Source organism: Manis pentadactyla, chromosome 15 (genome assembly GCF_030020395.1).
Source record: "Manis pentadactyla isolate mManPen7 chromosome 15, mManPen7.hap1, whole genome shotgun sequence".
NCBI classification, from domain to species: domain Eukaryota; kingdom Metazoa; phylum Chordata; class Mammalia; order Pholidota; family Manidae; genus Manis; species Manis pentadactyla.
Genome location: NC_080033.1, coordinates 37,093,391 through 37,107,302, shown reverse-complemented (window position 1 = coordinate 37,107,302; position 13,912 = coordinate 37,093,391). Strand labels below are relative to the sequence as shown.

Below are 13,912 nucleotides of genomic sequence, written 5' to 3'. Positions count from 1 at the left end.
ATTCTCAATTCTAAAGTCTCTTTTCCAGGAAAAAATTTTTTTTTGCATTCAACACCTCCAAAAGAGTGAGATTGTGGATAATATTTTTCTGTACTCTGCATATTTATAAAATAATGTTTACAACATGATGAAGTAGTTGAATTTTTTTCTTACAAAAAAAGGAAAAAGGTGAGCCCATACAGCTACAAAGAAAAACATTGTGAATGGATAGAAAAGATATTCTACATAAGCCAAAGCAGATAACGTTTTTGGCTTAGGGAGAATAAGGCTGATGTGTCTAAGCATGTGAAATGTTTTGAAGATAATGTTGACAAATTCTTCCCTATCTTGGAAGAAAAGGGAAAAAGGAGAAAAAGATGTGGAGATTAAAATCTAGAAAAGGCTCCCTACGGAGGTTCTTAGTCTGAACTCTTGAAGATGAAAAGCAGGCTGGAATCAATTGTACAGCACAATTTCAGCCCTTATCTCCCTAAGAGGAAGGATCTAGAGCAGGGAAGTTCTTCAAAGGCTTTCTCAACGCTTAATTCTTACATGAGGTCACACTATAAATTACTGATTATTACAGAGTCAAAGTACAACGACTGCACAAAAAAGAAGCATTTGTCATCAATATACACATAAAAATAGTTTAGCAAAGTATAAAAACAGCACAACTGAATCTCAAAACAAAACTATTTCTAATACTTCCCCCGAAGTATTAGAATAAATTTCTGACCTTGGTAAAATCTTTGATGAGGTCAGCTGCTCTCACGCCATTCTGTACATTAAAGCTGATATCAACTTTTACTTCAGTAAAAGAATCTGTTAATTTAATAATAGGTACCTAGAAAGAGGAAAAAAGGTAAAATTAAAATACTCTAACCAATGTAAATGATATAATCAGAGGACGGAAAGTTACCATGCTTGAGGTCTTAACCTCCGCCTGAGGACATAAAAACACTGAGTGGTCTGAATATAGTGGTCTGTCACACAGTTGATTTGACTTTCTAGATACTTTACATTACCTATTTGTCTTTAACCTCTTGTCATACATTTTATAATTTCTGTTGGTTGAGAATTATGAAATCAGGTAAGAAAAACCATTCTCAACATTATGTACTCCGGACCACAGTTTCCAACTCAGTGTAGATCAGGAATTATGAAAGGCATATCACCCAACTGTTCCTAGGAAGAAAGCTGCTAGATTCTTAAGCCACAGTAACCTACTAGCATTACTGCTAAATTTTGCAAATAGCCCAAAGAACAACCTAATAAGAGAAGTTAAAATTTAAGAATTATTTTCAAATAAAAAATGATAGAATGACTTATGTGAAGTATTAGGAAGTCTTAAAAATAAAAGCAGGTAGAGGGAGGGGCGGAAGATGGCGGCGTGAGTAGAGCAGGGGAAATCTCCTCCCAAAACAGCATATATCTATGAAAATATAACAAAGACAACCCTTCCTAGAATAAAGACCAGAGGACACAGGACAATATCCAGACCACATCCGCACCTGAGAGAACCCAGCAACTCGCAAAGGGGGTAAGATACAAGCCCCGGCCCGGCGGGAGCCGAGTGCCCATCCCCCCAACTCCCGGCGGGAGAAGAGTAGGCAGAGCGAAAGGGAGACGGAGCACAGGGCTGCCGAACACCCAGCCCCAGCCATCCGGGCCAGAGTGCAGGGCGCTCGATACTAGGAAAACAGGGCAGCAAGAACAGTGAGCAGGCACTGGAGGCTGGGCGACAGAGGACATAAGAAAAGCGCGCGACCATTTTCTTTTTTTTTTGCTTTTGCTGTTTTGTTTTGGCGAGCGCTTTTTGGAAGTCTTAAAGGGATAGGGACCCCAATACTAGGGAAACAGGGCAGAAAGACCGGTGAGCAGAGGCCTGAGGCTGGCACCGGAGAATAAAGAAAAACGAGCGACCACCTTTTTTTTTTAAATAAAATTTTTTTTTCTTAATTAAAAAAATTTTTTTTTTTTGGTGGTCGTTTGGAGGGTGCTTTTTGGAAGTCTTAAAGGGGCAGGGCGGGTCACTTAATCCAGAGGTAGGGAATCCGGGGATCTCTGGGCACCCTAACCCCTGGGCTTCAGGGAGCAGGGAGGCCCCTTACGGAGATAAATAGCCTCCCAGTAGCTCCTGCTCCAACGCGACTCCACCACTTTGGAGCAGCTGCCCGAGCCAGGCCACGCCCACAGCAACAGCGGAGATTAACTCCATAGCTGCCGGGCAGGAAGCAGAAACCCTGTCTACGCGCAGTTGCGCAGCACAAGCCACTAGAGGCCGCTGTTCTCCCAGGAGAGGAGGGCCACAAACCAACAAGAAGGGAAGTCCTTCCAGCCGTCACTCGTCCCAGCTCTGCAAACTATTCCTATCACCATGAAAAGGCAAAGCTACAGGCAGACAAAGATCACAGAGACAACAACAGAGAAGGAGACAGACCTAACCAGTCTTCCTGACAAAGAATTCAAAATAAGAATCATAAACATGCTGACAGAGATGCAGAGAAATACGCAAGAGAAATGGGATGAAGTCCGGAGGGAGATCACAGATGCCAGAAAGGAGATCGCAGAAATGAAACAAACTCTGGAAGGGTTTATAAGCAGAATGGATAGAATGCAAGAGGCCATTGATGGAATTGAACTCAGAGAACAGGAACGCATAGAATCTGACATAGAGAGAGACAAAAGGATCTCCAGGAATGAAACAATATTAAGAGAACTGTGTGACCAATCCAAAAGGAACAATATCCGTATTATAGGGGTCCCAGAAGAAGAAGAGAGAGGAAAAGACATGGAAAGTATCTTAGAAGAAATAATTGCTGAAAACTTCCCCAAACTGGGGGAGGAAATAATCGAACAGACCACGGAAATACACAGAACCCCCAACAGAAAGGATCCAAGAAGGACAACACCAAGACACATAATAATTAAAATGGCAAAGATCAAGGACAAGGAAAGAGTGTTAAAGGCAGCTAGAGAGAAAAAGGTCACCTATAAAGGGAAACCCATCAGGCTAACATCAGATTTCTCAACAGAAACCCTACAGGCCAGAAGAGAATGGCATGATATATTTAATACAATGAAACAGAAGGGCCTTGAACCAAGGATACTGTATCCAGCACGACTATCATTCAAATATGACGGTGGGATTAAACAATTCCCAGACAAACAAAAGCTGAGGGAATTTGCTTTCCACAAACCACCTCTACAAAACATCTTACAGAGACTGCTCTAGATGGGGGCACTCCTAGAAAGAGCACAGCACAAAACACCCAACATATGAAGAATCGAGGAGGAGGAACAAGAAGGGAGAGAAGAAAAGAATCTCCAGACAGTGTATATAACAGCTCAATAAGCGAGCTAAGTTAGGCAGTAAGATACTAAAGAGGCTAACCTTGAACCTTTGGTAACGACGAATTTAAAGCCTGCAATGGCAATAAGTACATATCTTTCAATAGTCACCCTAAATGTTAATGGGTTGAATGCACCAATCAAAAGACACAGAGTAACAGAATGGATAAAAAAGCAAGACCCATCTATATGCTGCTTACAAGAAACTCACCTCAAACCCAAAGACATGTACAGACTAAAAGTCAAGGGATGGAAAAACATATTTCAAGCAAACAACAGTGAGAAGAAAGCAGGGGTTGCAGTACTAATATCAGACAAAATAGACTTCAAAACAAAGAAAGTAACAAGAGATCAAGAAGGACACTACATAATGATAAAGGGCTCAGTCCAACAAGAGGATATAACCATTCTAAATATATGTGCACCCAACACAGGAGCACCAGCATATGTGAAACAAATACTAACAGAACTAAAGGGGGATATAGACTGCAATGCATTCATTCTAGGAGACTTCAACACACCACTCACCCCAAAGGATAGATCCACTGGGCAGAAAATAAGTAAGGACACGGAAGCACTGAACAACACAGTAGAGCAGATGGACCTAATACACATCTATAGAACTCTACATCCAAAAGCAACAGGATATACATTCTTCTCAAGTGCACATGGAACATTCTCCAGAATAGACCACATACTAGGCCACAAAAAGAGCCTCAGAAAATTCCAAAAGATTGAAATCCTACCAACCAACTTTTCAGACCACAAAGGCATAAAACTAGAAATAAACTGTACAAAGAAAGCAAAGAGGCTCACAAACACATGGAGGCTTAACAACACGCTCCTAAATAATCAATGGATCAATGACCAAATCAAAATGGAGATCCAGCAATATATGGAAACAAATGACAACAACAACACTAAGCCCCAACTTCTGTGGGACACAGCAAAAGCAGTCTTAAGAGGAAAGTATATAGCAATCCAAGCATATTTAAAAAAGGAAGAACAATCACAATCCCAAATGAATGGTCTAATGTCACAATTATCGAAATTGGAAAAAGAAGAACAGATGAGTCCTAAGGTCAGCAGAAGGAGGGACACAATAAAGATCAGAGAAGAAATAAATAAAATTGAGAAGAATAAAACAAGAGCAAAAATCAATGAAACCAAGAGCTGGTTCTTCGAGAAAATAAACAAAATAGATAAGCCTCTAGCCAGACTTATTAAGAAGAAAAGAGAGTCAACACAAATCAACAGTATCAGAAACGAGAAAGGAAAAATCACGACAGACCCCACAAAAATACAAAGAATTATTAGAGAATACTATGAAAACCTATATGCTAACAAGCTGGGAAACCTAGGAGAAATGGACAACTTCCTAGAAAAATATAACCTCCCAAGATTGACCCAGGAAGAAACAGAAAATCTAAACAGACCAATTACCAGCAACGAAATTGAAGCGGTAATCAAAAAACTACCAAAGAACAAAACCCCCGGGCCAGATGGATTTACCTCGGAATTTTATCAGACATACAGGGAAGACATAATACCCATTCTCCTTAAAGTTTTCGAAAAAACAGAGGAGGAGGGGATACTCCCAAACTCATTCTATGAAGCTAACATCACCCTAATACCAAAACCAGGCAAAGACCCCACCAAAAAAGAAAACTACAGACCAATATCCCTGATGAACGTAGATGCAAAAATACTCAACAAAATATTAGCAAACCGAATTCAAAAATACATCAAAAGGATCATACACCATGACCAAGTGGGATTCATCCCAGGGATGCAAGGATGGTACAACATTCGAAAGTCCATCAACATCATCCACCACATCAACAAAAAGAAAGACAAAAACCACATGATCATCTCCATAGATGCTGAAAAAGCATTTGACAAAGTTCAACATCCATTCATGTTAAAAACTCTCAGCAAAATGGGAATAGAGGTCAAGTACGTCAACATAATAAAGGCCATCTATGATAAACCCACAGCCAACATTATATTGAACAGTGAGAAGCTGAAAGCATTTCCACTGAGATCGGGAACTAGACAGGGATGCCCACTCTCTCTCCACTGTTATTTAACATAGTACTGGAGGTCCTAGCCACGGCAATCAGACAAAATAAAGAAATACAAGGAATCCAGATTGGTAAAGAAGAAGTTAAACTGTCACTATTTGCAGATGACATGATACTGTACATAAAAAACCCTAAAGACTCCACCCCAAAACTACTAGAACTGATATCGGAATACAGCAAAGTTGCAGGATACAAAATCAACACACAGAAATCTGTGGCTTTCCTATATACTAACAATGAACCAACAGAAAGAGAAATCAGGAAAACAACTCCATTCACAATTGCATCAAAAAAAATTAAATACCTAGGAATAAACCTAACCAAAGAAGTGAAAGACTTATACTCTGAAAACTACAAGTCACTCTTAAGAGAAATTAAAGGGGACACTGACAGATGGAAACTCATCCCATGCTCGTGGCTAGGAAGAATTAATATCGTTAAAATGGCCATCCTGCCCAAAGCAATATACAGATTTGATGCAATCCCTATGAAACTACCAGCAACATTCTTCAATGAACTGGAACAAATAATTCAAAAATTCATATGGAAACACCAAAGACCCCGAATAGCGAAAGCAATCCTGAGAAAGAAGAATAAAGTAGGGGGGATCTCACTCCCCAACTTCAAGCTCTACTATAAAGCCATAGTAATCAAGACAATTTGGTACTGGCACAAGAGCAGAGCCACAGACCAATGGAACAGACTAGAGAATCCAGACATTAACCCAGACATATATGGTCAATTAATATTTGATAAAGGAGCCATGCACATACAATGGCGAAATGACAGTCTCTTCAACAGGTGGTGCTGGCAAAACTGGACAGCTACATGTAGGAGAATGAAACTGGACCATTGTCTAACCCCATATACAAAAGTAAACTCAAAATGGATCAAAGACCTGAATGTAAGCCATGAAACCATTAAACTCTTGGAAGAAAACATAGGCGAAAACATTCTTAGACATAAACATGAGTGACTTCTTGAACATATCTCCCCGGGCAAGGAAAACAACAGCAAAAATGAGTAAGTGGGACTATATTAAGCTGAAAAGCTTCTGTACAGCAAAAGACACCATCAATAGAACAAGAAGGATCCCTACAGTATGGGAGAATATATTTGAAAATGACACATCCGATAAAGGCTTGACGTCCAGAATATATAAGGAGCTCACACGCCTCAACAAACAAAAAACAAATAACCCAATTAAAAAATGGGCAGAGGAACTGAACAGACAGTTCTCCAAAAAAGAAATACAGATGGCCAACAGACACATGAAAAGATGCTCCACATCGCTAATTATCAGAGAAATGCAAATTAAAACTACAATGAGGTATCACCTCACACCAGTAAGGATGGCTGCCATCCAAAAGACAAACAACAACAAATGTTGGCGAGGCTGTGGAGAAAGGGGAACCCTCCTACACTGCTGGTGGGAATGTAAACTAGTTCAACCATTGTGGAAAGCAGTATGGAGGTATATCAAAATGCTCAAAACAGACTTACCATTTGACCCAGGAATTGCACTCCTAGGAATTTACCCTAAGAATGCAGCAATCAAGTTTGAGAAAGACAGATGCACCCCTATGTTTATTGCAGCACTATTTACAATAGCCAAGAATTGGAAGCAACCTAAATGTCCATCAATAGATGAATGGATAAAGAAGATGTGGTACATATACACAATGGAATACTACTCAGCCATAAGAAAAGGGCAAATCCTACCATTTGCAGCAACATGGATGGAGCTGGAGGGTATTATGCTCAGTGAAACAAGCCAAGCGGAGAAAGAGAAATACCAAATGATTTCACTTATCTGTGGAATATAAGAACAAAGGAAAAACTGAAGGAACAAAACAGCACCAGAATCACAGAACTCAACAATGGTCTAACAGGTACCAAAGGGAAAGGGACTGGGGAGGATGGGTGGGTAGGGAGGGATAAGGGGGGGAGAAGTAGGGGGGTATTAAGATTAACATGCATGGGGGGGTAGGAGAAAAGGGAGGGCTGTACAACACAGAGAAGGCAAGTAGTGATTCTACAACATTTTGCTATGCTGATGGACAGTGACTGTAAAGGGGTTTATAGGGGAGACCTGGTATAGGGGAGAGCCTAGTAAACATAATATTTGTCATGTAAGTGTAGATTAGTGATACCAAAAACAAAGCAAAAAAAAAAAAAAAAAGGGCAGTTCCTGTGTGGTAACCTCCAACGAGTTCTACACAAGGGTATAAAGGGCATATAAAAGTGTAGGCAAAGGGTCTGTTTGTATTTATACAGAGGATCAAAGCCTAATTGGGCTACCCCGAAAATGAACTAAGATACAATATGAAAAAGAACTTCCAACATCTGCACTCTCTGGAAGACTCATGCCAGAAGATGATCATCAAAAAACCCCAACAAAGATCCACGCACTGCTACAGCTGTAGATGCACTCATCCCACCAGTTCCTGGACTTGCCATGGGAATGAGGAAGGAGATATCTAAGCTGGCCTGTGCATACAGTAAAACAACAAATTTGACTGGATCTATACTGTTGGAACTCAACCAAGAATTTGGAGAAGTGCAAATTGTAGCGCTCCAAAGTCTTACAACTACAGACTATTTACTGTTAAAAGAACATATGGCATGTGAACAGTCCCCAGGAATGGGTTGTTTTAATTTGTCTGATTTCTCTCAGACTGTTCAAGTTCAGTTGGACAATATCCACCATATCATAGATAAGTTTTCACAAATGCCTAAGGTGCCTAACTTGTTTTCTTGGTTTCACTGCAGATGGCTGGTAATTACAGATATGCTTTGGTTATGTAACTATACTCCTATTACGTTAATGTGTGTGCGCAATTTAAGTAGTAGCTTAAAACCTATATAGGCTGAAGTTACTCTACAAGAAGATTTGTCAAAGAAATAATCAATCTTCCCATGTTTTCTTCCGCCTGCTACTTCTATAGCTTTTCTTCTTCCTTCCTAATTACAACCCTTAAATAGAATTCGTGCCTCATATCAAATTTACCGAGTATCATAACTCCTCCAAGTGGTAAAGATACCTCAAGACAAATGCAGGGCATAGAAGCCACAGGGCATAAATATGCAAAGAAGTAAAAAGCTAACCTTTTCAAACAATAAGGCTTCCCTCTCACTTACCAACTTCACATTTCCCTGTATGGCCCCGGAAGATGACTGGTTAGCCAGAGACGGGTAAGATTCCTCAAGGGAGGAACAACCTAAGACAGGCACAGTCGCAGGGGGGCCATCAGGTGAGAAATTGGGGATCAACAGAGGTGAGGCTTAGAACCTCACCCCCCCTGTTCTGAGAGAAATCTTCTGCATATGTGGATGTTTTATTGCCCTGGTCTAGCTTGGATTAACACATAGTCTACAGGCACACACCTGATCATCTACATTTGCTCTCTTACAACACTAAACTATGTTTTCTACCTTTATCTTGCATCTACCTACCACTTCAGCATTTTATTAAAAATAATAATAATAAAGAGAGAAATGTGGTATCCACATATAAATCAAGTATAAAAACCAAATGAGTATTCATATTTGAACTGACTGTTTATAGTTCATAATGCATGAGCAAAACCGAAAGTTTCTGTGATGACTGCCCTTGTACTGTTCACTATGTAACTTATTCATTATGTAAGAATTTGTTCTCCATGTAAGAACTTGTTTGTTATGCCTCAGAAGATTGCAGACTGACGAAAATTAGGCTTGGGGTGGATTAATGATTGTGCATTGAGCATTGACTCCCCTATACAGAATTTTATTGTTGTTAACAACCATTTGATCAATAAATACGAGAGATGCCCTCACAAAAAAAAAAAAAAAAGGACAGACTTCCAATGGTAAAATAAATAAGTAACCGGGATGTAATGTATAGCATAAGGAATATAGTCAAGATATTGTAACAGCTTGGTAGGGTGATAGCTGGAACCTAGAATTATGTATATAAATGTTTTATCACTGTGTTGTACACTTGAAACTAATGTAATGTAATACTGTGCGTCAACTACCCTTCAATAACAAATAATTATCTAAAAAAAAAGTAAAAAAATAAAAAAATAAAAGCAGGTAGCTCTATTTGTACCATGCATTAGAAAATTCAGACCAGCAATCTCTATGTGCAGAACTGGATTTCCAATAATAGCTTTTTATAAAAAACAAGTTGTCTTGTTCTAAAACAACTTAATATGCAAGAATCCAAACTTCTAAAATAGATATATTTATTTCTATAGTGAGCTTCCATGAAAGTTTATTAATGGCTTTTTAGTTAAAATATTACTTGATTTACAAAATTTCAACTATATATAATTTTTCAAGGAAACAAAAGACAATAGGAGAGCAGTATCTTCTGTGTAAGTATAAATTGTTTAATAGATATCCATTTTTATTTATGCATTTTTATATTAAAAAATCTTTACAAGGAATACTATGCATGATAAAATTGAGTATTATTTTTGAAGAACTATATAACCAGAACAAGTTCATTTGTTTCACAAACAAACCTTATGTACAAGCACTGTGATTATTAATGAATGAATCGTTTGCTCACAATCCAACTGTGCTCACCAAAATGAATTTTAATTTTATAAGTTTCATGCATAAGTAACTAGAGATTTTACGATACAATGCTTTAGAACTTACAGTTGCTTTGTCTAGAACTTTCACCGAATCCTCATCAGCAACTTTATGTTTCCGAAGAGCTTCCTCCAGGGTCCAGAGGGGGAGGTTCTCCCACTTCCCAAATACCACAAGATCGATGTCACTGAGCACAAAACACACACACACACGAGTTGTTCAAAGAAGCAATAAGCTGTACTTGCTTTAACTGATATTCAAACTTCTATACTTTAAAATTAGTACAATTAAAACCTATTTCTCACCTTGCCAATGCAGAGTAAATGTGTTGGTGATGACTACTGTTCAGGAGCAAGTGGAGGCTGGTGATTCTAAAAACCTCCTCCTCCCAGCCATTTCACAGGAGTCAGGACTCCAGACACAGAGTAATTTTAAAAGAAGTAAAAATCTCAAAAAATACCAATTAATGTTTCCTATTCATAAAGGTTTCTGGTACTAAAAAACTCATGACCTTCCTATGTGGATGACAATAACTGATTGTGATTTAGATTATTAAGTGTAAAAAGCAAGCTGCAGACAGCGTACCTAATAGGCCACCATTTGGTTAAAAAAAGGAAGAAAACACATGCACACACATTTCCTTTTATATGCACAGCATGTCTCTGTAAGGATATGCCAGGAACTGGTAACAGGGTCTCCTCCTGGGAAAGGCACTGGAGGACAGAGATGAGATCCAGACTTTTCACTGGATTCATCTAATTATTTTTGTGCCCTTTTCAAATCTGAACTATGTGAATGTACTACCTAGTCATAAAATTTAATGAAATTTTTTAGAAAGAGTGATTCAGGGTTTTGCTAAAGGGTCAGAACCTAAATAAGGAAAAATATTAATGAACTCAAAGTTGAATATTTTATGGCTTTTGTAGACCTCAGACAGCAATGAGAAGAATGGAAATTGCTAGGATCCATCCACCTCAACACATTTTAAGTTTGGGTAAAGAATCAAGCTCAAATCAAAAAGCATGATGGATGCCTATAGTTAATCATACTGTACTGCTGGGCACTTAAAATTTTGTGAAGAGGATAAACTTATGTTAAGTGTTCTTACCACAATAAAAATAAAAACAAAAACACAATGGAGTGTTTTTCCTTTTTAAAGACCATAGCATTTCAATTCTTAGAGAACAGATATTCGTACTTCAGGAAAAGTCTTACCATTCTAAAAAAAGCACCCCTCCCTCACCCGATGGCTGTGGGCCAAGACAATCCTCACTTGAGAAGACTCAAATATAAATAAGGGGGCTGAAAAGACCAAGACCTTTCTCAGGAAACAGTGTGAGGTAGGATGGATCAGGATGACAGAAGTGCGCTCACGGTATGAGTTAATAAAAAATGAGAGAACTAGCATTCCAGAGTATATGCAGCTCAACAGTATAATCAAGAGTTTTACCATAATATGACATTAACATCCATGTCAGTGGGTTAAGTTACAGAGTTGAACGGTTCTCTGCAAGGTAGTCAGTTCCCTGCAGACACTCGGGTTGGTGCTTAAATTGGTGACTAACTGATCGCATTGCTGCATGCTCCCTTTTACAACTATCATCATCTCAGTGTGATAAGATGGTCTGAAGTGGTACTACCTTAAGGTAATTCGAATAAAATAAAAGTGAATTTTTGTTTCATGGATCTACTTTGTTTCTATTCTTACACATTCAACAGCCAAAATTAATACACTCTAGAAAAATGCACAATCCCCTGAAAGCTTCATAAATATACTAACCTAGTAGGTAAATACAGGCCAGTTTTAAAGCTTCCAAATATCTGGACCTGAAATAGAAAAAATTATTATATTACAGTATCAGATATAAAGCCACCAAGCTCTAGAGAAATGCTGGTTTTTTGCTACCCTCTTCTGGTATTCTTTAATACTACAAGAGCATTTTTTCTAACACCATGCTTTTGGGGATGCTATGCCTCAGGCAGTCATTAGGAATACAGTTTAAATTTATTAGCTTCAAATATCAACAGAAAACTTTCAAAAGTAATATTCACACCACTAATGTGAATATTCACATTATGTTCCCTTATAATCCAGAGATACAATCACAAATCAATTTTTATTCTCTAAGCACGAGTCTTCTCATAGATGACTGAATTAGGGTCAGACTACTCCAACTGCAGACAAGCACTGGCCTGCAGACCAGCTCCACAGGGAACTCAGGCACTGTCATCATAACACTGTGCTGTGGCATAAAACAGGGTCATGTCCTATCTCAGCATTCAGAGATCAGTGGAAGAGTAAGGTGGATAAACGTATACATATATGCAGGTAAATGCAACACAGGATGAACGATGACAAAGCTCAACCTTGAGGTGAGGTGGATCCAAGAACCTAAACAGAGCTGTGTGTTCTTCATCTGTAAAAAAAAAATATGGGTAAAATCCCCCTCAGAGGGAGGATGACTAGGGCAGATCTGGGTTTTCAAACTCAGCACTATGGACATTTGGGGCAGATAATTCTTAGTTTGTGAGGGGCTGTCCAGGTTTTTCTAGGATGTTTAGCAACATCCTTGGCCTCAACTCACTAATGCCAGGAGCACCTCACCAATCACGACAATAACAAATGTCTCTGACATGGCAAAATGCCTCCTGGGGAAAACTCACCCCTGTTGAGAGCCATCAATTGAGATCCCATAGGAGAAATAATGTGGTCTATAGTAGCTGCTCAATAAAATATTAGCGTCCTCCCTCTTCTCTTTACCTACAGGACCTTATTTGAAGCTTCTTTGTTTTGACAATTAGATCAAAAAAACCTTCCTGGCTTCCCCTTCACCACCCTATGAGAGAGTCTAAAGAAAACCTATGTAACACAAAGTAATGGATTCTAAATAGGATATTTCTTTGAATGCACAAAATTGTAGAAGAGACCCTCAAAGGAGCCCCCAAAAGTAAAGTATTAACATAGTGTCAACAATAAGAACCACAAGTAAGCAAAGAGGAAATCCTGGGCAAAAGTTTTGTTCACTGGGTGGGGCTGTACTGGGAGACAAGGAGTGGACAGAAAGAACAACACAGCAGTGTCAGGAGAGGAGCAGAACAAACTTATGCCTGCAGTAGCCTAGGAAAATGAACTTCAAATGATGTAAGAAATTCCCACCTGACATTTTCATTCAGCTATAAACAATTACATAATGGCAGGTTAGAACACAGCAGTGATGGGAATTTTTTTTTTTTGGTATCAATATACAATTACATGAGGAACATTATGTTTACTAGGTTCCCCTCTTCACCAAGTCCCCCCACAACCCCCATTACAGTCACTGTCCATCAGTGTAGTAAGATGCTGTAGATTCACTACTTGTCTTCTCTGTGTTGCACAGCCCTCCCGTGCCTCCCCCCACATTATACATGCTAATTGTAATGCCCCCTTTCTTTCCCCCCGCTCCGTTATCCCTCCCTTCCCACTCATCCTTCCCAGTCCCTTTCCCTTTGGTAACTGTTAGTCCATTCTTGGGTTCTGTGATTCTGCTGCTGTTTTGTTCCTTCAGTTTTTTCTTTGTTCTTATACTCCACATATGAGTTAAATCATTTGGTACTTGTCTTTCTTTGCCTGGCTTATTTCACTGAGCATAATACCCTCTAGCTCCATCCATGTAGTGATGGGATTTTGATAGATCACATTCAGTAACAGACGACTACAGTGGGCTTGGTTTGTCTGTCCTCTCTTTATACTAATGATTCCTGAATACAGTTCACCTTTAGTAAATTGTTATTCAGCATTGAGAAGTAAGTTTTAAGTAAGTCCCCTCATTCAATGCAAACATTTAGGAGGGCCAATATTCTAAAGGCTGAAAAAAATTGTCTTTAAAATTTAGGGAGACCACAACTCTACAGATGCACATATGCATGCCCAA

At 39.0% G+C, this 13,912-nt stretch overlaps 1 protein-coding gene across 2 annotated transcripts in view; it reads right to left on the bottom strand.

The window, feature by feature from the left end:
* Positions 1-13,912, bottom strand: part of TENT4B (terminal nucleotidyltransferase 4B) — a 96,120-nt gene that overhangs the window by 10,163 nt on the left and 72,045 nt on the right. For both annotated transcript variants that reach the window (XM_036881018.2, XM_036881019.2), the window contains exons 3-5: positions 11,779-11,825; positions 10,065-10,185; positions 716-823 (exon numbers count right to left, since the gene is read on the bottom strand). In XM_036881018.2, the coding sequence (XP_036736913.2) occupies positions 716-823; positions 10,065-10,185; positions 11,779-11,825 (276 nt within the window). The remainder of the gene's footprint in view (positions 1-715; positions 824-10,064; positions 10,186-11,778; positions 11,826-13,912) is intronic.